General features: G+C 37.1%; 1 protein-coding gene across 1 annotated transcript in view; it reads left to right on the plus strand.

The window, feature by feature from the left end:
- LOC107661386 (glypican-3-like) overlaps positions 1-26,822 on the plus strand; it is a 135,728-nt gene extending 108,906 nt beyond the window's left edge. Inside the window, exons 7-8 of the mRNA XM_016450937.1 lie at positions 7,982-8,186; positions 25,772-26,822. Coding sequence (XP_016306423.1) covers positions 7,982-8,186; positions 25,772-25,950 — 384 coding nt within the window. The 3' untranslated portion in view covers positions 25,951-26,822. The remainder of the gene's footprint in view (positions 1-7,981; positions 8,187-25,771) is intronic.
- The last annotated feature ends 731 nt before the right edge of the window (positions 26,823-27,553 follow it).

Raw genomic sequence — 27,553 nt, forward strand, 5'->3', positions numbered from 1 at the left:
ATATATATATATATACACACACACAAAATTTCTACATGCATTAAATATTGCAGAGCTTGTCTAGATTTTTTTCATATAAAAATGACCATGGAATATTTTATTATATTTTTCTATAGGCATTTAAATCACACTTTTAAAATTAGGCTACCTCATATATCAAGGCTTTTCAAGGCCATGGGAGCCCTAGTTCTTTAAACGAAAAAAAAAAAAGTTGTGAGGGGATGAATTAAAGTTATTTAAGATTGTTTTAATGCTTGGTTTGTTTTGTTTTAAATCATTTTAATTCATCTTGGAAGTTTGCTGAGGCCCCCTAGTGGGCCCCGGCTTCCTAGTTGAGAACCACTGCTTAAAGCACACAATGGGCCATATTTTAACGATCTAAGTGCATGGTATAAAGCGCACGGCGCAAGTGCACTTAGTGCGTGTCTGAATCCACTTTTGCTAGTTTAACAACGGGAAAAATAATCATGGTCCAAAAAGGGTTGTACATATTCTCTTAATGAGTTATGGGTGTGTTTTGGGCGTTACATGCAATAAACCAATCAGAGTCTCATCTCCCATTCCCTTTAAAGGCCATATTGCGCTATTGACTTTAGACCAGGTTTCAGTTGGTCAAAGGCGCAATGTATTTCAGTTGCTTCAAAATAGCAACGTGCCAACAATGTGCCTGAACACACCTCGTTTTCAGACCAGCACGCCCATGGGCACACAAATGGGTGCAAATGCATTGCGCCGGGTGTATGATATGGGCCCAATGTGTTCATGAGAGAATGCTGAGCTGGGAATCAGATGCACTGCTTTCAGACCACATGACTTTGGGAATGATGGCGATAACATGTCAAGCCCTGGAGCAGAAGACAAGCAAAGCCTGTCCTCAGACACTAATTAGATTTAGCGAGCAGCCCTCGTATCAGAAACTCTTTTAGCTCTCACTGCTCTGTCAAACAATCACCTGCATTTACTGCACACATGCCAACATTAACACTGCTAGATAAAAGGCCTGTGAATTATTTTCTCTTTTCTTAACTTCAGTTTTTTTTTTTATTGGGAAAAGTGCAGTTCTGTAAAGGATAAATCATATGTATATTTCATCACAGCTTTTCCAGACATATTTTTATACAAACATAAACAACAAAAACAACAATGAAGCCCACCTTTCTGAATCGGTGTAGTTTTGCCTCTTTTTTTCTTCTAATGGAACAGATATCTTTGTTCAGAGGCACACAAATCTTCAATTTGTTTAGCTTTCTTTGAAAAGTGGATTTGTTACAGCACTGGGGAAGCTACTACAGAGACTTGTTTAGATTGCAAAGGAACTGATTCAGACGAATGTGGTAAAACACTCATAAATCATCTTTGGAGAAGCCCACACCCAGGCCGCTAGAGGAGGCCTGCTCTTTGTGCTCCTGTCCCAACAGGTATTAGTTCTAGGGAATGAATCTGTCTCTTTCATCTGTCTCAGACGTACTGTGTCTTGTGTGACTGCCTCTTCTTCAGACAGGTGAGAGGGGATGCTGGGAGAGAGAAAGGGAATAAAGGTCCACAAACCCCCCTCTTTATCACCTCAAATTCAATAAATGTTAAGTAATGCATGAAATGTGTGCACATGCAGGTTTGTATTGAAGTTTCCATGACTCACACAGTGAAAATGTACTATTTTTATCCCTTCTTTCCTCAAGTATGAACCACAACAACTAAAGTGGTTGTAAGGTCCTCACCGATCCACAAAAAAACACTCATTGTGGCTGTTTATGTGTGTGTGACCTTCAGTTGGTTTCATATAAATGAGGAAATTCAAAAGCGCTGTATGTGGGGCAGAGGTCATAATGTAATCAATTTAAGAATGCAGGAAATTACAATTCAAACGAAATTACACTGAGGTTATGCACCAGGCTTATTCGATTATTCAGATTCTTTTCTAAAGAACGATGTGCGCTGCGAGTATTTGAGAGCGTTCATAGTGCTCCATATTAAAGCGCAGCAGTGCTGTACATTAAGTTTGGGATCAGTAAGATTTTTTAATGATTTTGAAAGGAGTCATTTGTGCTTACCAAGGCTGCAGGTATTTGAGCAAAAAATACAATAAAACCGTAATATTGTTTTCCATTTGAATATATTTTAAAATATTATTTATTCTTGTGATGCAAAGCTGAATTTTCAGCATCATTAGTCTTCAGTGTCATATAATCCTTCAGAAATTATTCTAATATGTTGATCAAGAAATATTTCTTATGGTCAATGTTAAAAACAGCTGTGCTGTTTAATATTTTTTGTGGAAACCGTGATACATTTTCTTCCAAGATGCTTTGATGAATAGAAAATTCAAAAGACCAGCACTCTTTAGTAATATACATTTTTTTGTAACATTATAATTGTCTTTACTGTCACTTTTGATCAGTTTAATGCATACTTGCTGAATAAAAGTAATTTCTCTCTCACTCAAAAAAATAAAAAATCTTACCGCAAACTTCTGAACTGTAGTGTATGCGAGTGTAGCTGTTTCATATATAGTACAGCAGCATGCAGAACACCACATGAACAGACCACAAGCTACGGCACAAGTCCAGACATGCTTGTTTTTTTCGTCTTGAACAGGCACAATACATGGTATGATGCTAATCAGAGGTAGGATGGAAAAAAAGTTGTCGCTACATTTCATCCGGTTTCCTCGATTTCTCTTTCTCTTGCAAACACATAAACATGTAGGCTGCTGTAAAGGGAAGCCGTGTCCCTGTACTGACCCTGTTTGGGTTACACTTCAAAGCGGTGACACGCTGGATATGGTGCTGCAGCGTGAGGGCCAAACCACAGGCTTTATCTCCGTCCCCTCTGGAGTCTTTATACCCCAGCCATACACAACCCTCAGCTGCTCACTGCCGCCCCACAGCGTGTGTTGTGGTTACCAGAAAGAGAGACGGAGAAAAAAAGTCTTGTCCTCTCATGTTTTCTCCACAGTAGGTGGATTTGTTTTTTGTATGTATTGTAAGACTGACTAAGGGAAGAGATCAAAAGAGAAATTTTGCTGCAAAACATGTTTTAGAGAGGAAATGGGAAGGGATGGCATGGAAGCAAAACAGAAGTAATAATAATAACAAAAATAATTGCAAATTTTTATCTCACAATTCAGACTGTTTTCATGAAATTCTCAGGAAAAAAAAGAGTCAGAATTGTGAATTTGTATAAATTTGCAGTTCTGAGAAAAAAAGACTTTTCATATACAGTATAAACTCAGAATTCTAACTTTTTTCTTGCGATTCCGAGCTTATATCGCACAATTCTGTTTTTTTTTTTTGTTTCTGCCACAAAATCAAAAACGTAATTGCTACCTTTTATCTTACAATTCCGACATTTTTGTCTCGCGATTGTGAGTTTGTATCTCACAATTTTAAGTTGATATCTTGCAGTTTTGAGTTTTTTGCTATTCTGAGTTTATATCGCGCAATTCTAAAAAAAAAGTCAGAATTGTAAGATATAAACTCAGAATTGAAACCTTTATTGTGAATTTTTTTTATTTTGCTTTCATAAAATGGAGGTAATATAGGAATATTTGTGCTTTTTATTACAATAATAACTATTACAATCGTTCAAACTTTAGTTTAAAGATTTAAATAAACCCTTAACTTTCAGTTTAAACTTCATTGTATAACACACCCTTCATGTTTATGCTACAAATATATATACGAATATCTCAAATCAGGGGTTTTCAAGGGGTTGCATGGGAATGAAGAAAAACAGTGTAAAAAAATTCTATACATTAACCTCAAAGCAACACTCACCCACAAGACCATATCATCGCAGCAGCAGGTTTACTGGATGAGATCTGCACTGGGCTAATCATTGTTTAGTCATGGTCTTATAATTTCCAGACCCGCCTGTGAGTTTTCTCCTCTTATACACTCCATTGCTTGTCTGCTTGATTAAACAGTAAACTGCCATGTGGAATTATTATATTGCTCTGAGCACTGACCCTGAGCAGAGTTCAGGCCTGGCCTGGGGCTCAGCGACAGGTCTGTGGTCACTGCGTCTCTCTCATGACTGCTCTGCCCTAAGCACGTTGCCATATGTTGACCTTTTGTGAATTTGTGAGCTGAGTTTTCCTTTGCGTTCTGTGCAATAAGGGAAAGAAGGGATCGCATGGCTGAACAGACACTAATTGCATTTTTTTGCATTGTGCTCCGCTGCATTCCATGAGCTCTGTGTTCCCAAAGCCTTTGGAGAGAAAGAGGAGGAGGGGAGTCCTCAAGTATGAGGCTTGTTCTTGATTTATCAAGCATATTTTGTTTTATTTGTGTCCTCTGTGCTTCCTTGAGGCTCTCCAGTATGCGCCAGGCTTGTTTCACAGCAGCAGCACTCCAACTGACACATTGCATTGTGTCCTCACACTGACAGTATTGATCTAAGAAAATAAAAGTGATATCTGGGTTAATATATTCATTTTTTATTAATACATTACACATGGGATGGGTGAAAACTGCTTTTCCCCTTCACTTTTTTAACCATGTTGGTTTAACTGAAAGACACTGTACGTTATGCAAATTTCTATATATTCTACATTTGATGAGCAAAAACATACTTTTAATTATTTGATTATAGATCAGATATATAGAAAGAAAGAAAGAAAATAATACTTTAATAAGGATGAACTGATATTCAAATAATCAAATAAATGCTTTTTTTTTTTTTAGTTTTAATTCATAAAAAATCCTGACAAAAATGTATCACAGTTTCACAAAAATATTAAGTAATATTAACTGTTTTCAACATTGATAATAATAAGGAATGTTTCTTGAGCTGCAAATCAGCATATTAGAATGATTTCTGAAGGATCATGTGACACTGAAGACTGGAGTAATGATGCTGAATATTTTTTACATCACAGGAATAAATTACATTTGAAAATATATTCAGATAGAAAGCAGTTTTTTAAAGCTGTAATAATATTTCACAATATTACTGTATTTTTGATCAAATAAATCCAGTTTTGGTGAGCATCAGAGACTTCTTTCAAAAATCTTATGAACCCAAACCTTTGAAAACTATTTTTTAACCGACCACCGCCCAGCGTTCAGTATTGATCCCCCCCATCTTTCAGACCACAGCTCCACCTGTGATTATTACAAATTTGCTCTTAATAAAATCTAATTTACATAAGAAGGGGGAGCGAACCCAATGTTAAGAGCATACTGCTTAAGTTGTCTAACTTGCTGAATAGACAGTGTTTATGCGCCTGTCAATGTACAACAGATGTCTTTTTTCAAACAATGGGTGAGTAATTCACTCTGTTATTTTACAGTGGGTACGGAAAGTATTCAGACCCCCTTAAATTTTTCACTCTTTGTTATATTGCAGCCATTTGCTAAAATCATTTAAGTTAATTTTTTTTCCTCATTAATGTACACACAGCACCCCATATTGACAGAAAAACACAGAATCGTTGACATTTTTGCAGATTTATTGAGTTGTTAAAAAGGTTTATAGTGCATTTTCATAGTGTTTCTGCTGAATTCAGCACACAACGTGAGCTAAAAATAGACTCCAAAGTACTAGTGGCACATGCTCTTCTGTTACACAGCATTGTGTACAGTATGAAAGCTGTAACCTGTTAACATGGTAAACAAAATAAACGTCAGCTTTACAGCATGAACAAGTTTCCCCTTTCCTTCACTCTGACGCAGTGACACCAGCTAGAAATGTACTTATAATCAGCCAAACCAAAGCATCCTATGCTACCTCAGCTGGCCTGTGCATGTGTGTGTGTTGTGTGTGTGGGGGGGGCGGCAAGTGGCTGTGCTCCATCCATTCGGCCTACTCTCCATATACCCAGCCAAACAGTTGTCTTTAAGCTTTTTTCTATTCTTTTCTCCCTCTACCTTTTTTAGAGTTTGTTTTAAAATACCCTCGACCACATTTCTCTCTCTCTCTTTCTCTCTCTTTCTCTTTACGACTGTTTGCTTTAAGAGTTTAAATGGATTGTGGGGACGGCCCGTCTCACATCGTTACTGGGCAACGGTCTTCAGGAAGGAATTCAGAGCCCTCAGTAAATGTGCTTAGGGCTTAGACTCATGCAGCTCTCCAAAAACATGCTGTTGAAACAAGAGAGCCGAGTGCATTAAAGGCCCATTCCTCGCACAGGGGAAACAGGCGCGTTTGTTGTTATTTCAGTTTCATGAACTGCAGAAGTCATTGAGGGAGTGCGGTTTCACTAGGTGGCGCTATCCCAAGCTCATTTTCACACCGTTATCAGGCATCTTTTGTCCGCTGTATGCTTTTTGGTGTCATTGCTGGTGGGCAAGCTGCATAAATGAATCCGTTTCTCTATTATCCATTACTGCTATAACCGGCCCTGCGGACTTGTTCAAACAGAAGCGGTCTGGGCCTCCCATGTTTCAGGCCTGAATGGAGGCCTGTGTGGAGATCTGGTGGAACATGTTGCATGACTTTCCCTACTGACCCCCTGAGAAGGCACTGACATTAAATCACAGATGGAGGGGTTTGTATGTTTAGTAAGGCCTGTTTATCATCTGAGGGGTAAAATATAATAATTATCCTTTTTTTGAGAGAGAGAGAGAGAGCTGTGTGCTGGTCAGAAGCTGTTGCCCTATGATTTGTTTCAGAGCGAAGCCATCCATAGCCAGACCCATCTGATCTCAATTTTCTCCTGTAGACAAAAACAACAACAGCGACGAAAAAGCCAACAACAACTAGCACATGCTTGTGTCCGCACATCGGAAGGAAATCAATAAAAGAGGGAGACAGAGTAGAAAGATTAAAGGAAAAGCAGAAGACGGAGGGGGACGATGGAATTTTCAGCAATTATAGTTTGGCAAAACACAACAGCGGTCGATGTAAGAATCAACTCATTTAACGTTTATCCTTTTATGCCTGACTCTATTTCAGTGCAGTACTGTTTAAAAAGAGAGACATGAAAAAGTCTTTTGGAAATTAATGGCTTGATGAGATCATTTAACTTTATATATTTAACCTTGTCATGCTCAAAATCAATCCTCAATGTGAAGTTTTATACATACCACACATACTGCATATGAAGCAATTTATGAAATTTCATTTTTGTCAGGAAGGAGCTGATCTGTTTAACCCAAAATGAAATCAAAATAATTGGTGGATGCATACTTATCAACATCAAGATTTTAGGTTAAAAATAATACTGAAAGTATAGGTTCTTTATCTGGTCTGAATTTGTTTTTTCTTTTTCTATTTTTTTTCTTCACTTTTTTAAATGGTCTTGCAGAGTGACGAATACATTTTTAAAAGTATACATTTAACTTAGCTTTTTTTAAATTAATATGCAATCATATCAGTTCACATGTTATGCATAATAATTCTAAAATAATTCACAAAATGCTATTTAAAATAGTTTGGAGTTACACCACAGGACATGCTGTACTGTAATAGAATAGAATGTCAACTACCAATAAAATTTGAAACCAAATTCTGTTGTTATTTGTTCTGCTATTAAGATATTATGTTTTTTATCTTCTACAATCATCTCTCAAAAACTACTCTCAGAGTCTATCCAGTAAATCTAACTAGTTTCCACCCACCGTGTTGGCCATTTTTCTCTGTATGCTGAAATCACTGTGAAAAAAATATTTGACTTTTAGCACTAACAAATTAATTTCACAATGACTTTGTTCGACAGTTTTCGTCTACAGTTTGATTGTTATCTGAAAACAAATCCATAAGCCTAATCTCATACTGATATATGATACATGTTCTTGAGCAGGGATTCCAAAACTTTTTTTTCAATGGAACCTCTTTGACCAGAAATATTTACTTGAAGTGTCCCTTGAGATTTTAAGTTAATATTTCAATAATTTAACATATTTACACACCCAGTTTGGGAAACCCTGTCCTAGAGTAGTAGCAGCCAATAGCAATTATGGCATATCTGTTCAGCATAAGTATAATGTTTTATTCTATTTATCCACCACACTCAATGCTAATGGTCTTTTCTCTGTAGCTTTTGCGGATGGTGACGTTGCCTGAAAAGCGATGGAGAGCTCGACCAGGAGGGGGCGCTGCGAGGAGAGACCCAGCCGGACAGGGTCAGGCAGACGAGGATGAGGAGGGTCTAGAAAGCGGGGACTGTGATGATGAAGATGAGTGTACTGGTGTTTCTGGACTCGGGCCGCCCCCGAGACGCAAACGCCTGCGCATCTTTGCAGGTCAGTGATAGCACCCACTCGAACTCATTCTTAGTGTCAGTGAGTTTTTAATTGGTCCTACTGTAAATTATATTGCCCAATCTATGTTAAAGTTGCCCTAACTTCACAGGTTACAGGTAGCTGTGTATTATTAGTGACCTCGCGACCCTATCATTGTCCGAGGAAACAAATAGGGTACATGGGAGATGTTTCCTTTGATGCAAAACAAAGCACAAAAGAACCAACAAACCATGTTAGTGCAAAGAAACTAAACAGAGGCAAAGAATAAGAGTAGAAGGGCAGGAACAAGGAGTTTGATGCTGACTGACAAAGCCGGACCAGCTGAGCAAACACAACAGAGGGAGTTGTCGTCCTGGTCGTGTTTTTGTGGCAGAGATTTGGGCTCTCAGGGTAGCACCGCAAGGGGCCCAGGGTTACACTGAGAATCCCACTTATAAAGCACATGTGGAAGGACAGGATAACGCACATATCAGCACTCAAATTCACACCGAGGAAGTGAAGCGGTGATAAAACGCCCAGCATCGAGCGCTGAGGTCTGAATGCTCTCTGAACTGTGAGCTGGCAGTGTTTGTGTGCATGTCCTCCCTCCCTCTCGCAGAAGATTTACTGCTTTAATTATTAAGAATGAAGAGAATGCATTTTGGGCACGGGATGAACACTTGGCGATATATCTTTCCTGTCTTGGAATTTTATATCCCGCTCCTCTCTCCAGTCCTCGCTCATTCTGTTTGTTTGTGTGTGTGTGTGTGTGTGTGTGTGTGTTAGGTCGGTGGGTCACGACCCAAGAATGAATCACAGGATTGTTCTGATAGTGTTGTGGACAGCAGAGCAAAACAATGCTAAATGCTGATAATAAAAAGCAACCATATAATCAATCATTCAAGTTAGGACACTTAGAAGGGATGAGAAATCACTTCTGATATTTTTATTGTTTATGTCAAAGGCTGTGCAAACTTTATGGGGGTTTTGGCACAAGTTAATATGCCACTTGGTAATATGGCTAATGCTAATACAGGCACTTTTCACAGGCAAAGAGGTCAGTTGTCAATTGTCAGTAGTTTAGCAATGTAATGAAGCACAGCTGACACAAAAGTCACTTTCAGTCAAAGCAGCTTTCTGTTGGTCATCTTGGCAATACTGCGTGACCAACTTGAACCTGTCACGAAATCTTCATGGGGAAATCTTTCATCCTCATGCAAAAGGTGTTGTATGTGTTTTCCAAATGACTGGATTGAGCTCACAAAAAATTGACATACAATGGTAAATTGATTACACATTTAGGGTCGGTTCACCCAGAACATGTTTTTGCGTTAAACTGCTCTGCTTTCCACTGTAAACATAGAAAAAAAAAAAAAAAAGGCCTGAGCACGGCATTTTTAAAGACACTTCAAGTTAAATTAATTAAGTTTAAAAACATTTTGTGCATAATTTTAAATATCAGAGAAGGCAGTTAGCTATAACAAAGGCGATTAACTTTCAAAAACAGTGTTCAATTCTGCTGTTCTGCTGTTGTTTATGCATTTACAAAATTATCAGTTTTCCTGTTTGGCTAATATTATGTTCATAATTTTACAGGTAACAATTTACAATAAGGTTCTATTTGTTAACTATATTTAATGCATTAACTAGTATTAACTAACAGTAAGAAATGCATTTGTTCCAGTATTTATTCATCTTTGTTAATGTCAGGCTGATGATACACGGGGCAACTTTTTTTGAGCAATGTTGCTTGGGCACTTTCCCATTTAGAATGGGTAACAAATTTCTATCTGGATACTTTAGATCAGTCGTGGGCCCTGTCTCACCTGGTTGCCCGTTGATGGCAACACTGCTCAAAAAGTTGCCCCGTGTATCATCAGCCTTAATTAATAGGTCTATTAACTAACATTTATAGATACAACTTTTCGTTTTAATAATCTATTAGTAAATGTTGGAATCAACATTAACTAAGATTAATAAATGCTTTAGAAGTATTTTTCGTTGTTAGTTTGTTAATGAATGTAGTTAACTAATGTTAACAAATGGAACATTATTGTAAAGTGTTACCATTTTACATTTTGTCATACAGTTTCATGTTTGATTCTTGTTCAGTATTTGACCAATATTCTTGCTCAAGTTTTGTTTTAGTGTAGACCTTTAGGCCTCTGATGAAACAGGTACACAGATAACAGCAGATAGGCAGAAAGCTGCTGATGACCCAGTAAAACACGCTTCGGCCCTGCTGTCTTTTCATCCCATTTTGGTCGTTCGGGGAGGGGTCAGGAAGTCAGAATGCCGAAGGTCATCCATAGGCAGGTTTCCTAATGGAAGTCCTGTCTGTGCCCGGTGTGCTGAGATGGACGACGTAGATCTGGTTTCTCAAAGCTCTGCGAAAGAGACAAAGCTCTGGCACTGCGCAGGGGCCTGGGGAGCGTGACGGACAGAACAACAACTAGGTGCAGACAGGCCGCACCTTGGGCCCAGACCCCTCCGTGAATCAAAGCTGTCAGCTGGACAGTAATTTCGTGGATGTTCTGAATGATCTGGAATGATTGATAAATCATCATTTACTCTGGGCACAGATTCCAGGCCTCCTTACCCCCCAGGACTGTCCCCAACCCCCATACCGACCCACGCATTCCAGGCCAGCAGAGCTATTCCAGGACACGGGCTGTGTGTGTGTCCTGTGCACACACCCCAAGATACACACAGCCGGCGCTGAGGTCGTGTCATCTGCCTCACCACACTCATTTTAATGTCAGCCGCCCGCTTTGGACAAGATTATGTGAGCAGCAGTGCAGTCCAGCGCTAATCAAGCCTGCTGTTATTACATATTTAATGCTGCTTCATGAGAAAGGGTTTGTATGGGATACTCTAATTGTTTAAACTGAAATAGTGATGTCAGTATTAAACCGTATGTAAAATAAGTGTATGCATCACAATAAGTGTATAACAATAAGTGTCCTCTGTGGTCACGTAGTCATGTGATCTCAATGTGGTTTCATGGTAGTGTACATGATTTTAAACATATGTTTTTAAGAAGTTCTGTTTATTTCTTTGTGTGCAATAGACTGATTTTCACCAGTTCCAACTAAGTGTGATATATATTTTATACAGCAGTTCTATAAACAAGACATTAATAATGAATAACTGGCCAGTTATTAAGTTTATTTTTTCACTGCCAACAACATAAATACAGTGGGTACGGAAAGTATTCAGACCCCCTTCAATTTTTCACTCTTTGTTATATTGCAGCCATTTGCTAAAATCATTTGTTCATTTTTTTTCCTCATTAATGTACACACAGCACCCCATATTGACAGAAAAACACAGAATCGTTGACATTTTTGCAGATTTATTAAAAAAGAAAAACTGAAATATCACATGGTCCTGAGTATAAAATTGAAGGGGGTCTGAATACTTTCCGTACCCACTGTACTTGCAAAAAAGCAAAAGCGGGATCAAGTGTTTTCAGAGATCAACGCAGAGACTGAAACGCCACGAACACAAACAATTAGAGTGATACAAAGTGAAGCAGCTCAGTACTTCACAATATGGCTCGGTTTGTTAACATTAGTTCATGCAGCTGGTATTATAAACCTACAATTTTATAGCATTTTATTAATCCTGGTTGATGTTCATTTCTACATACATGCTAGAACATTTTAACCCTTTAAAGTTGTATATAATTACATTAATGTATTATATTTTTACATGAATGTTTTATAAACAAATATGAAATAACAATAAACAACATATCAATAGTATATTTATAAATTAGCATTAAACTAAATTATTAAAATAAAACATTCTAATAAATGATAAAGTCATTCTTTAAAATTGATGTATTAAAAACAATAAGATTCGAATTATATTATATATAATTATTGTATGATAGTACTGTTTTATAGAATTATTAATATATTATCATTTTAAAAATATATATTATAAAAATGTTGATCATAATTCATTCATGATAAAAAAGAAAGAAAAGAAAAGTAATATCACCACTCTCGAAATGGTGCTTGGCCAATCAAACAAGAGGAATGGATTTCATATTTTATTTATAAAATTTTATTAAATGAGTGGAATTAAAAAAAATATATTATAAAATAATTATCATTAAAATTAAAGTAATACTTAAATATTATACCATTTTAATCATATTGTATAACATTATACTAAATATTATATAGAATTAATAATGTATTATTATAATTTTAAAAAATATTATGCAAATTGTTCATAATTAGTTCATAAGAACATATACTTTAATAAAATGTATTGTAAAGTGTTAAAAAAAACATGAAAAGTAATATCAGCACTCTTGAAACGGTGCTTGGCCAATCAAATAAGAGAAATTGATTTCATATTTGATGTATAAAATTGTATTCGTAATGGTGAGTGTTTTAGAGAGATACCAGACATAGACATGCTCTCCCAGTCTCCTCACTTTAGTTAGGACAGCACGCCTGCACTAAGCCAAACCATAAACCTCGTGCCCAGCTGTCTTCACTGCCTTTCATTCTTTATGAGCTTCCACCCCTTTCTATCACACTTTCTCATCTTTTTCTGCATCGAGACCCTGAACGATCACCCCATTTCGTGTCTCCAAACAAAGTATCTCATTCAGCCTATCTGTTACAAGGGCTTGGCTGCTTTTCTGACATTTCCCACCCTCTCTGCGCTCCTTGGTTCCCTTCTCATTTTATCAAGGAGGAGCCCAGGAGGAGTTGATGAATGTAGCTATCACCGAAAGGCCAAACCCCTGGAGTCTGGGATTTTTGAGAGGGCCGGTCGAAGTGTGCTGGGCTCTGCAGCCTTGACCACTCTGCCGCACAGCATGGGCCCTGTCAAAAGAGCTCTTGTTATTTTCCAGTGCTCAGCAGACGTTTGGTCACTGTAAGTGCTGAGGAGCATTTTTTCTTTGAAGCTCTTTGGCCCTTTATCAGCAGGCGAGGGTTAGCAAAATACAATGTGGAAATATGCCTGTAATGTGAAACACGCAGCTCGCTGTGAGAGCCTGGGCAGGGCTCGAGTCTCAGGTCTGCTACAGATATGGAGGGAGTAAGAGAGATGGAGCGGAGAGGAAATTTTGTGATGGATGGTGTGATTTTGTGAGACGAAAACACAGACGCATTCGAACGCAAGCACACTTTTCTTGCAGCATAAATAGTTTCATCCTTCCTCTGATGTTGAGGCTGGAATGCTAACAGGCTCCATGTGTCACCTCTGACCTCTAACACCTGATAGGTGAGGAGCAAAGCAGACGTTTTCCATTACGGCACATTACAGCACAGGCATTCTGCAGCCGCTCTGTGCCGCAGCCGTAAACAAGCTGCATATGAGGCCGGCCTGCCTAGTGTAGGTAGCATGCGCTGTCAATCTGTGTGTTTATGTGAGGAAGTATATGTTTATATGAGTGTGTGTGTGAGTGGGTGGGTTTAATTAGCTATGCTTTGAGGACAAAATCTATCCCTAGAAGCTAGCTAAATATGACAAAATTTCCTTTTGTGGAAACATACTTTAAAAATTATTCATAAAAAAAATGTTGGTAACACTTTACAGTGAGGTTCAATTAGTTAATGTGAGTTGGGTATTGTAAACTAATAATGAACAACTTTTTTTACAGCATTTAGGCCACCATAGCGTTTTTAGCCAGCTGAAAACGCCAGCTCTCTGCTGAAAACGCCTAGCTGTGAGCACTTTAGAGTGCTTCTGCGGCGCAGCTTTGAAATGCTTTGGTTGCTATGATATGGAATATCCGCAGAAGTAATGTGGCAGATGCATCTTGAATTAAATGTTGCAAGCATTATTTTTCATATTAATATTCGTAGTAGTCCAGGAACCCCATCTGGTACAGACAAGAATTCTTGGAGACAAGCAATATTAACGTCTCCTCCAAAGTTGTTAGTCGTAATACAAGTAGAATGTGTGACAGGTGGTTGGAGTGGTATTTGCCCCGCCCCTCCTCCACTGTGATTGGACGTCTGACTAAAAAATGACAGTGATGAGCACTGCGTTTTACCCAGAGTTGGCCATTCTTCAACTCCTGACTCCAAGAAAAAAAAAACGCCCGAGCGCTCCGTGAAAATATGGTGTTTTAAAAAACGCGGTGCAGCCATTGAAAACAATTTTAAAAATACACTAGCCTCAGGAAAAAATGCTTTGGTAGACGCACGGCCTTAATAATCTTAAATTATATTAATGTATAAATATATTTTTGATTCCTATGTGTTCATAATATATTAATGTCAATTAATACAACTTATGCAACAATGTGTGTATCAACGTTACACAAATGTGAAATGTTGTTTTGGTAACACGTTACAATTAAGATTCATTTGTTAACATTAGTTAACTACATTAGTTAACATGAACTGACAATGAAAAATACTTCTAAAGCATTTATTAATCTTAGTTAATGTTAATTTTAACATTTTCTAATACATTATTGAAATCAAAATTTGTATCTGTTTATTATCTGTATATGGCTAGGAACTGTAATAATCAAGGAACTTTGCTTATTGGAAGGAATAGGCTTATTGGAAGTTACCTAGCTGGGACTATTTTCAGGCGCTGCGTAATATCATTGCGCCTGCTGCACCCATGGTACGGCAGCAAAGTTCCTTGATTATTAATGAGCCTATTTTCAAAAATAGTGGAGTGTTCCTTTAATGCATTAACGTTAACTCATGGGACTTTATTGTAAAATGTTACTGTTATTTTCCATTATTTCATGTTAGCTGTTGATTTAACTAATGTTAAGTGAACCTTAACTTTAACGTGTAACCAAAAACATTAATCTGATGGAATTTACATGATTAAATTATTTTACTTTTTTAAATTAATAAAGTATCTTTATTTATTTATTTGTTTGTTTGTTTAATTTTTAGGGTAGAGTTTGAGTTAGTCTGCAATATTAAGTTTAGGTTTATATAAGAACAAAAGAAGTCTCATTTAGATAAACAGTGTGTGTGTGTGTGAATGTGCGTGCGTTCCTGTTATATGGGAGTTTGTATGCAGGGATGAGAATGCATGTAATGTTTGTGTATGTAAGTTAAATTCAGTGGTGTTTGGACTGCAGATGTTTGGCTGCAGTGGCCCAGGTGCTTGGAGCTATAGACAACACAGATGTCTGCTCAGTGTAATGTGGAAATCAACTTGAAACACACCTGGAAATGAACAGGGCAAAATGTTCAGGAAATGAGCAAGAGTAAAGTCATTTCTCAGTTATCTTTAGCTTCCCCTTATATACGGTGAATGTCAAGTGAGACCAAAACCAAAGCAATACCACTGAGAATGTTTCTTAAATTTACTTCTTGGTACATCTTCGTAATGAAATATGATAACATTTAATTTGTCATTAATTTCCTGAGATAATTAGTCTTTGTTCAGCCCTGTAGAGAATTATGCTTAGTAGTTTAATAGAATGGACTGAAAAAGCATGTACTGTACCAATTAAAAAGTTTAAGGTGGGTAAGATTTTTTAAAAGTCTCTTATGCTCACCCGGCTGCGTTTAATTGATCGAATACAGTAATATTGTGGAATATTATTACAATTTAATATACAATGTAATTGTATTCAATATTTTAAAATGTAATTTATTCCTGTGAAGGCAAAGCTGAATTTTTAGTATCATTACTCTTCAGTCTTCAGGGTCACATGATCCTTCAGAAATCATTCAAATATGATGATTTGCTGCTCAAACATTTATTATTATTATCAATATTGAATAAAAAGTTCAAAAGAACAGCATTTAACATATGGAATGTCATTTATTTATTACAAATGTTTATAAATAAATGTCAGCGTTCTTGCCATTTTTGATCAGTTTAATGCATTCGTGATCCCAAACTCTTCAATGGTAGACAAACATGGTGGTTCTTTATGGATAATATATTTTTCTAGCATTTTCATCCTAATGCAGTTTTAGAACCATCTGGTGTACTGGTGTGCAACTTTCTGTTTCTATTTCCTTTCTCTCCTTCATGATTTGTTAGTTGTTTTGCATTAAGTATAGATTTAGAAATGATTATTCATTTCTAAATCTATACTTAATGATTATTATTTTTAGTTCACCCAAAAATGAAAATTCTGTCATCATTTACTCACCCTGATGACATTCCCCATCCACATGGGCTTTTTCTTCAGTAGAACACAATAGGAGAAATTATGAAGAATGTACCAGGAGAACGAATGGGCGCTGAAGCGATCAAACTTCAAAATGAATTCAAGGATGTGAAGTTTTCTCACCTAACAGCAGAAAATGGTAAAATCTCAGCACTTATTATGACCTGTAGAGTTAGATTAAGGCTCATTGCAAAACTACATGAGATGAGAAAAGCGAGATCAGTAAATGTAAAAAGAGAGCAGATGGTGTTTTTTTCCTCTTTGAGAAATGAGCAATGGCAGCATCGCATCTGTAAATAATCCTGATCACAGAGAGAGGAAGTTTGCCATGAGAAACAGCCCAGTGGATCTGGCTCCTTCTACAAGGGGTCCTTATTTCTTCCTCTGTATATAAACAACAATCCCTCCCCACACACACACACACACACACACACACTCAACCGTATGCACTTAACAGATAACCACATACACAGAGAAATAATGATACCTAACCAGCATTTGTGTAAACAGTGCCTGACTCGATATGCACAAGAGCTGGATGGATTACATCTACAGTCATTCCCATTGTGGAAGGCTTAACATGGTGGCTGGGAGTTTATGGCGTCTCACCAAACATTGTTGTATGTGGTAGGCTGGTTTCAAAGAATAACAAAGGTAATGTTGTCACATTAAAGCAGGAAGCTCAGCAGTTGTGTTTATAACAAAAAATAATAAACTAATTAGAATCAAATTTCACAAAGAGAACACCTTTTTCCTCTGTCCAATATATTTTTGTGCTTGAGAGTTTCCAATAGAAAGTGTTTGTTTGTGTAAGCGTTTTATTTACATTAGCAGGAGTTTTTGACGTCCAGACATCTTCCTGCGTCATGTCTGTCAGCCACCACAACGTCTGGAAACACAAACTGTCTCACCTACTGTGGGTCATCCGTAAACCAGGAGGCACAGAAAGATCCATGAGGTTGCATTTGAGGTTAATAGGGATTTACTTAGTGACAGATATTTATGGAAAATAGTTACAAAATATCACCATAGTAACCATAGTTTCTCCCAAAATATCATAGTCAGTGGTGTTTGCTATTGACAAGCATTGCTATAGAGTGCAATAGTCCGGAAATTAAAGTAAAAATCCAATTAATTTACTCCATCGAAAAATTGTTTAATAAAAACAACATATAAATCCGTTGGTATTTCTGTAACTTTTCTGGGCTGAAGCATTTACATTTATATTTAGTAATTTAGCAGACGCTTTTATCCAAAGCGACTTACAAATGAGGACAATAAAAGCAGTCAAAACTAACGAACTCTGAAGTAATGAATTTAGGTAAATGGGTGCAGAGTGAGCAAGCAGGTGAGCATGAAGACACAGAGAACCCAAGTGTAGTTTTATTCAAAATGATAATGGTCCATAAACAAACTATGAACTTAATCTAAGACATGAAACAAAACATGAACTATGAGCTATGAGCTTGACAATAAACAATGACCTGACACGTGGATACAGAACAGCATAACATACTTCAGTATATGACAAGGCAAACATGAGGGCTTACGACTCCAGGGAACACACGACAAAAACCACCAATGACAGACTAAAAAAGATATCAAGACAATGATTGTGAACAGTGAGAAGACATAACTGATGACAAGATAATAAGACAATGAACCAGTGAGAACATGACCCAAGAAACAAACAGGATACAGATCATATGACATGAAACCATGAACAAGACTGATGATGAGGAATTTCAAAATAAAAGACATGACTAAACTTCACATAGCCACATCCTGGCAACCACGCACAACACAGTAGCATTGTGACGGTACACGACTTGCATTTTCTTGGCATTAGCAATCACTGTGAACAAAATTAAATGACAGAGCGACTCACAGTTGGAGTAATCTCCCATATCCCATTTTTGTAAAGACCTGCCATCATCATTCCCCTGTTTGTGAGGTTTTAGGTTCTACTGGTCCATCTTTTAATCTTAGTCAGCGTGTTTGCAGCCTCTCTGGCGCTAACGGTAGCTGGAGCATTTACAAGCGTTTCTGAGCAGTGAGTTCATGTATGCCATCAGCTCAGCTCATTGAAATGGCCTTTGCATCATAAGGCCTTCACCATCCCACAGGAAATCATATTTCCACTGTGGTAAGATCTGTCTCGGAATCTCGTTTATTCCTCTTTGTTTTGTGTGTGTCCATTTCTTTCTGTGTCTAATCTGAACTTTAGAGCTAAAAATATATTTGAGTGGATCTAAGTATGTGCAGATTTAGTGAGAGGAGCAGTATAGCTGACACCAGTGGCCTCGCTCACACTGGGTTGTGCTAATTAATATGTGTTGACTTGAATTTGCCCCACAATGACACCCATTGAAGAGTTGGTGGGGAATGCTGACATGGGGTTAGGACGGTTCACAATGAAAAAGAATCAGTTATCTTCAAACGCACATTCTTATACTGTGTTAGTCTGTTCTTGCTAAAGAGTTTTTCCTACTTTACCTCCCAGAAATCCACCTTTTGACTTCTTCAGCCTTATATTGATGAAATACTTTTCAATGCAAACTAAGATTTTATGCTTACCAAGGCTGCATTCATTTGATCAAAAATACAGTAAAAACAGTAATATTGTGAAATATTATTACATTTTTAAATAACTGTTTTGTATTTTAATTCATTTTAAAATGTAATTTATTAATAATTTTTTATTTGAAGAAAGTTCAAAAGAACAGCATTTATTTGAAATAGAAAACATTTGTAAAATTATACATTAAAATCATATATAAAATTATATACTGTCTCTTTTGATCAATTTAATGCATCTGAATAAAACATTTTTGTGCTGAATAAAAGTTTTTTTTTTTAATGGTAGTGGCAAAGATGTTATTTTGAAAAGTGTCTCTTTTTTGTCCATGTAAGTCAATGGTCACCAAACCAGTTCTGTATTAATTTAATTCAAAATGTATGAATGACAGAACAAATAAACTGTTAAGAAAATCTGCATATACCAATTGTGATTGTGTGTTGTCTTACATGTCAGTCAGAAAACCCTTTCTTAATGATATCCCAAGCATATCTCAAGCAAAAGAACCACTGTAAACAACATAACAGCATTGCTGTTGCTCAGTGCAGTAGTGGTGTCTCTGTGTACTCTAGTTGTGTCTGGATGTGCTTTAGCTGTGTCTCAGGCAGTGTTGGGCAGTAACGCATTACTTAGTAACGCGTTACTGTAATTTGATTACTTTTTTAGTAACGGAGTAAGTTAACGTATTATAATTTTCAAAATAGTAATTAGAGTATAGTTACAAGCCGAGGTCTCTATACGTTACTGCCGCGTTACATTACTGACAGAATGCAGTGTTTTATAATCTAGAGATTGTAAAAAGGATGTAGCACACACTGTCGAGTCAAGTGCCAGTGGATTAGAGACTTGCTCCCGCAAGACCTGACGCAACAGAGTGCGGCGCGGGACAAGATGGGCGAGTGCTGGTGCGGGCGGGTAGACGCTCGTGTATGTGCGGGATGCGGGAGAATAAAATGATTCACGGGACCCCCGCAAAATAGAAATATCTAAACATAAAATATCTAAAACAAATAAATTGTTATTCATCTATTGCACAAAAGCAACATGAACTAATATGAAATATAAACTTTAACAGGTGCAAGCGTAAGCAGACTTTCTATTTAGGCTATAACACGTGTTTGCAGCATTGAGCAATGCAGTGCTGAAATTTGCGTGCTCACGAATCCTCTCATTATAACACACGAATTGTAGGCATTATGAAAGATTCATTATGCATATATTTATTGTGTTATAACAGAGATTTGTGAGATTGCGATGAACTGAGATGTCTTTTAGAGATTATAAATGCAGCGCTCTTTGCTGCCATTCTGCCATGCCAAACCATGCAGCAGCGCTTGCTTTAGTTAAAAATAACAGTGTTCTGTGAATGTTGATGCTTTAATAACAAATATTTATCGGGAGCGTGTATGCTGGGATTTCATAAATATCATGGAGAAAAAACTAATTACTAATTACTTTTGACATAAAGTAATCAGAACAGTAACGTGATTACTTTTAAAAGGAGTAATCAGTAATTTGATTACATTTTCAGAGTAACTTGCCCAACACTGGTCTCAGGGTTCTGTAACTGTGCCTTGGCCTCCACATGGCTGGCTAGTTTTTCTTGGCTAGCTGCTGGCTGCCTGCTGGAGTGGGTCTGTGGTCAGGGTGATGGGTGTGGAGACATACGCTCACATTCCTTCCTCTGTCCTCACCAGAACCAGCAGCAGCATCAGCACGAGACACTGTGCTGTATATGGAAACATAGAGTGTGTTTACTGAGGGTCTTACGTGTGTTGAGGTCTTGTGTTGTATATATAGAGGTGTGGAAGCTGAAATACCATATTTTTTATATTATATATATGATATACACTACCATTTAATAGTTTGAGGTCATTAAGATTTTTTAGTGTTTTTGAAATACAGAAATATTGTGAAATATCATTAAAATAAAAAAATTATTTTTTTATGTAATTTATTCCTGTGATGCAAAGCTGAATTTTCAGCATCCTTACTCCAGTCTTCAGTGTCACATGATCCTACAGAAATCATTCTGATATGCTGATTTGCTGCTCAAGAAACATTTCTTATTATTATCAATGTTGAAAAGAGTTGAGCTGCTTAATATTTTTTCTGGAAACTGGTACATTTTTTTAGGATTCTTTGATGAATAGAAAGTTCAAAAGAACAGCATTTATTTGAAATATAAATCTTTTGTAACATTGATTAAATCTTTAGTTGCTTTTGCTCAATTTAATATACAAAATAGTATTAATTTCTCTCTTTTTTTAGAGTGCTAGCATACTCCTAACAGTTAACAAAAATTAACCATTAGCAACATTAGTAGTCTCTTTCGTCTTGAAAAATAGATCCAAAACATTAATGACTCTTTTTGCACAAATTAAATTTTGATGCCCCTCTTCCTAATACTACCTGCAACTGACTAGCAAATATCAAATCTCTCTCATAATGAAGAGGAACTAAAGAAAGACAAATACCCCAAATCATGTGACTTATTGAAGAAAGATGTGAAATTACTAAACAAAGTACCCTAGCAACCCACCAAAACACCTTAGCAACTGCTTAACAAGTCGACACAGTAGTGGACACTGTCACATTTTCTTCATTAAATGTAAATAAGCTAGATTTCAAAACTTAGAGTTTATTTGGCACTAAAGTGTACACATATAAGCTCAGCCCTTATAGAATTATGGTTCTGATGAATAAAAAAGGTGAAATACTCACAAAAAGAAAACATGCCTCTCATCAGTCTGGCCTACATAGTTAACAATGTATACAGCCTCCATGCAGGACATTCATCAAAATCTAATAGCTCTTTAGAGAGATTCAAAAAGATTTGAAATGCAGTTCATCAGACAGCACAGGATCTCTGCCAACTTCCAGACAGACCTCCACCTGGACATACAGTTGCCGTGTTTATTCTGGAACTCCCGTCTGCCTTACAGGTGTTCTTTAGGACTAGATAAGTAGACGGAATGTCAGTCTCCAAACACAGGTGCTCCTTATGAAAGTGGCCAATGCTGCTTTACATTACTGCTACATTTGTGGAGCCGGGGTTATGAAAACAGACAGAAAACGACAAAAATGTGTTCGAGCATTCCTTCACCATAAATGTCCTTTAGATATCAGATACGGTGCAGCCATCTGATTATTAATCTTTCCAGATATCTTTTTATTTTTTTTTAACAGTTTAAGTGTCATAAATAAAGCCATTTTATTATAAATCACTAAATATCATTAGACTGTGCTACTGACTTGGCTTTTATGGGCGATTATGGTGATTTAGATGTGCTGCCTGGAACCAATAAAGCATGTTTTGTGCTGCGCAGGTGTCAAATGGGACATTTTCATTTCCAAATGTTTCATATAAATTTCCTTTCCCGACAGACATTAAGATACAAAGCAAACAGAGTCTTATTGCCCAACCCAGAGTATTGCTCTAGGGTTACATTTGATGGGCATAAAACTTTTATTTTATTAAAAAATATTTTTTGCAAAAAGCAGAAATATACAATAAGTCAATAAGTTGTTTTTTTAATGCTTTTATAATAATGCTTTAATAAGGCATGGACAAAAGTGACTGTATAAAGACTTTTATAATGTTACAAAAGATTTCTGTTTCAAATAAATGCTATTCTTTGGAACTTTCTTTTCATCAAAGGATCCTGAAAAACGTGCCACACACAAACTTATTAAGCAGCACAACTGTTTTCAACATTGATGTTTTTCGAGCACCGAACCAGCATATTAGAATGATTTCTGAAGGATCATGTAACACTAAAGACTGGAGTAATGATGCTGAAAATTCAGCTTTGCTTCATTGGAATAAATTACATTTTAAAAGATATTACTAAACTGTTAGTTACATTTTTTAAATAATATTTCACAATATCACTGGGGTTTTTTAATCAAATAAATGCAGCCTTAGTGAGCAAAAGACTTCTTTCAGAAGCATTAAAAAACAACCCCAAACTTTGACTGGTAGTGTAGATGGCAAAGCTAATAAGCATAAACTAAAATCCACAAAACTCTCATTTTAATGTCAAAAGTTTAAAGTTTTTTAAATCTCTAACCTGAATCTGAGCTGTACTAATAGTAGGAAGCACCCTAATTAGAATTCTCCACACACTACACGTAGCATAGATTTGTTTGTCATTTAGAAGTTGTTTGGAAGAACAAAGATTGCTTCACAATATCACTGGGGTTTTTTAATCAAATAAATGCAGCCTTAGTGAGCAAAAGACTTCTTTCAGAAGCATTAAAAAACCAACCCCAAACTTTGACTGGTAGTGTAGATGGCAAAGCTAATAAGCATAAACTAAAATCCACAAAACTCTCATTTTAATGTCAAAAGTTTAAAGTTTTTTAAATCTCTAACCTGAATCTGAGCTGTACTAATAGTAGGAAGCACCCTAATTAGAATTCTCCACACACTACACGTAGCATAGATTTGTTTGTCATTTAGAAGTTGTTTGGAAGAACAAAGATTGTCCTTTTGAGTTTAGATAAGCAAAGTATATATTGTGAGGCACTTAAACACCCTCATTGCCTTTTTTAAACCCTTAGAGCTTATAAATCTTCTTTAACCAGGTTTTGAAACAAACTAGTCTTCTAAAGCAGTCAGCTAGTGTCTTATTCTTAATATGGAGGGTTGCAATAAACATTTAAAACATGTTTCTGTGTCCCTGTTTGCCGTGCCTGTGATGTACTGCACTGTGGGCATTGAGCCGGTCCAAGCCCTCCATTACCAATCAATGGCTGACTGTTGACCTCTGACCCGTGTCGTAACTGGAGCTCGTAACTCTGTGATAAAGCCAGTCAGAGCTCCACTTGCATGGTGGAGACCCCTGGAGACTGATGCTGCTGAAAACTGATAGCCTTTGCGAGCCTTTGTGCTATTGGTCCGACTATCTCATGCTCATTCACTGTTGGTTGGATTTCTGTATTTAGCATGCCAGCCTCCACACATCCATCCCATTAATTGCCATCGTGTGGATATCAGATCCAAAACAAGAGTCAACCGGACCCTCAACCATTCTGTGGATCCCGTCACTCGCATCAATATTCGCAAGTGTTCGCCGCTCATTATAACAGGATATTATTAGTCACATTGTGGAGCTAGGTTATACATGGTTTGCACTCTGTATCATTTCCATACCCTCCAATCCTCTTATTTTTATGAACATTTCGGGTTTTACTCAGTGACTCACACCTCTCCGTACTCTCATGACAAATAATAACCTAACACACACACGTTCCTCACTTTCCTGCCTATACCCACGAACACATCTCATCTGATTTAGGGTGCAGTGTATATAAAAGAAAGCTGTATTGAATTACACCTCGGCTTTAATTGGACTAGTGCTACAGTGTGCCGCTGTCACAATGAAAAATCGGCCTTTCAGGGCCCGTGGAATGTCTAACCGCTGGCTTGTCAGTGGACGGGGGGAAAGAAGAAGTTAATTGTTCTCTGGCGTGCATTCAAGCTCTGTCGTAATTGCACAGAAATCTCAAGGAGGTTTCAGCGCCAAGGCTTTATTTATTTACCTCCTTCCTCTGTTTTAAAGTCGACTGTGCTGAAATGGGCCCCCGGTATATACATGCGATAGCTCATGTGTGTGTGTTGAACGAATACAATTCTCCTCAGCTTAGATGGACACTTCACAGGGGACACATAGCTGGCGTGCCTCTCCATATTTGACTTTATTACTGATATCTGCTTTCCTTTTTCATCATTTTGATCTCATAGTTCTGTCTCCCTCATGGCTGTCATCCCAGACAATACACCTCATCTGTAGATGCTGAGATAAATGAAAAAATGTTTTAGTTTCTTTAGTGAAGAAAAAAAGATTGTTAAATGGTGTTAAGGTGGAATGCTGCCATATTCCTCACTTACTCCAGTAAGACAACGACATAACAAAACTAATGACTAGCTATTAGACAATGAAAGTAGCTATTTTTCCAGATTAAGGAAGCACACATACATCACCAAGATGACTGGAAATGTCCAAGTTATAATCATGGGTTAGAAACACCTTAAAAAGAGCAGATCCACATACATTCTATATCATAAATGTCACAAAAAATATCTACTGAACATTTTAATGACATAAAGCAGTTGAGTAAACTGTATTTTTTTTCTTCAGAAAACAAACATTAAATAGTAGAAAAGTGAATTGTAAAGAATTTAATGATTGTTGCAGTAGTTGTAAGCTGAATGTGTTTGATTCACTACAAAGAACCAACTCATTAGAGTCATTCAGTCTGGATTCAGGCTACACTAATTGTGCTGCATTTGTTTGATTCACTCTAAAGAAACTGACACATTACAGTCAGGAATCAGATTACACTGATTGGGCGGAATATGTTTGATTCACTAAAAACAACAGAGTCAGAGTAATTTCTTCAGGAATCAGGCTACACTTGGTTAAATAGATTGTCTGATTTACTCAAAAGAACCGACTCTTTAAAGTAATTTGTTCGGAATTCAGACTACACTAGTTGCACTGTATGTGTTTGCTTGAATCATTAGACTCATTAGAATTATTCATTCAGGACTTGGACTACACTGATTTTTTGGAAAGTGTTTGATTCACTAAAAAGACTCGGAGTCAGACTACACTAGTTGCACTGTGTGTGTTTACATTACTAGAAAGAATCATTAGAGTCATTAGAATCATTCATTCAGGACTTGGACTACACTGATTGTTCGGAATGTGTTTGATTCACTTAAAAGACTCAGAGTCATTCGTTTAATATGGGACTTTTCCTCTGAAGCCATATAATAGCTTTATTTAACAAATATTATTATTATTGCTCAATCAGACTTTTATACAGTTGTAGTTCTGCATGTCCATCCATATAATTTGTCTCTCCCTCTCTTTTTCTTTTAAGATTTGGCAGATAACTTGGCAATTGACGACTTAACACTTCATGAGTTGCTCCTGACTCCCAGACTGGCCACAGACACCCATGGCGGAGCATCCGTACCTGGAGTGGCACAGGCAGCTTATGTTCCTAGTGCAACCTTTATCTTTACCATCATCATCTTCATAATGTTGGGTCTTCAGTGATCACACCTGTTTGAAGAGAAACTCTACTGATGCCCATGTGTACATATAGCGCCATGATTTTGGCCAAGGACAAGAACCTATCCTCTTCTCAGCCTCAAGTCTTACTATATGAACCTCTTTTTTTCTATATTTTGTGTGGATCAATATCATCTAAACGCTCAGACTATGAACTCATTCTTCTACAGCATGAAGAGCATTACTTATACATACAAGAATCATGTTCTTTCCCTCCGAACTCGTATGCCACACAACAGCCATGTGTTTTACATTGAGCATCGCCTCCCCTCTGCTATACACATGCAGTTTTACACAAAGGCCAAAGCCTTCTGGAGGAAAAGGAGCTAAATCGCTTTTGAAAAGACAAAGAGGCTCAGCTTTTGTGAGTGAATGGGCACACTTAAGGAGAAGGAAGCGTGACTGACAGAGTCTGAGAACACGTACAAGCACTCTAGTGGTGCTGGCTGTCTCTCATACATACACTGCAGTGAGCTTCTCCTCTGCCGCTCATTTCCTGTGCAGTAAATGACCCTTGGAGTGGAGGACATCAAGGCATCGGCATGTCGTTGTGAAACCCTCTCCTTACAGGACGACACAGCTGTACTTCATTTACAAAAAAATGCTTTTAAACTGTTTTATTAGAATGCTGACTTTCCCTTTTCAGAAATTGTGGCATTTTATAATCTCTCTTTGATTTTGTCGCTCATTATCTCTCTTCCTTTTTCTTTCGTTTCCTCTATTCTTGTATTATAATTGTGTGATTAAAGCGTTCTTTTAAATGGACACCCACAAAACTTCCTGTTTTAACTCCCTCCTTTCGCAAGTCACTGTAGCATTTGCATTCAGTGAAAGATGGCTTGATGGATTTGTGCATCTGTAAAGTTTTCTGTTTCTGGACATCTTCATATACAAAGGGCTAAAGCTGTCATTTCAGATCAGAATGGGAAAACTAGTGTTTACAAACTGACACTGTTTTCCTTTTATAACCTGTGCTTTGACGTAATTCATGATTGATCTCTCTACAGAAACTGAAAGAATCAGCTTCATTGTGCTAGACGTCCCCAAACTGGAATGATACACAGTGTCCTGCAAGTTTTCAGAAGATTACCAATTTTAAATCGTACATTTTTTTCTGTTGTTATATTATTTCAAAGCACTTTTATGTAATGTATTTATTTATTTATTGTGTGTTTGTGCCTCCTTTCCCAGCTTCCCAGAAAACCATCCAAATCCATTTGTAGTTTGACTTCCTCAAAGATTGTAAACACTGGGCTTTTTCAAAACACTGTTTGTTTGAATGGTTATGTCAACTTCTGATTCAACCAGAAACTTGAGTTTGGATCAAAACTGTCTGTTTTGGGAACCTGTTTGGATTTTTGTCAATTCCATTCCACTTGCTCACCAATGGATCCTCTGCAGTGAATGAGTGCCATCAGAATGAGAGTTCAAACAGATGATAAACACATCACAATAATCCACACGTAATCTACACCATAAATTCCAGTCCATCAGTTAACATCTTGTGAAGTGAAAAAAGCTGTGTTTGTAAGAAACAAATCCGTCATTAAAGCGTTTAATTCTATTCCATAATCAGTAATAATGCTTA

This window comes from Sinocyclocheilus anshuiensis, unplaced genomic scaffold (genome assembly GCF_001515605.1).
Source record: "Sinocyclocheilus anshuiensis isolate Anshui unplaced genomic scaffold, SAMN03320099.WGS_v1.1 scaffold635, whole genome shotgun sequence".
In the NCBI taxonomy this organism is placed as follows: Eukaryota; Metazoa; Chordata; class Actinopteri; order Cypriniformes; family Cyprinidae; genus Sinocyclocheilus; species Sinocyclocheilus anshuiensis.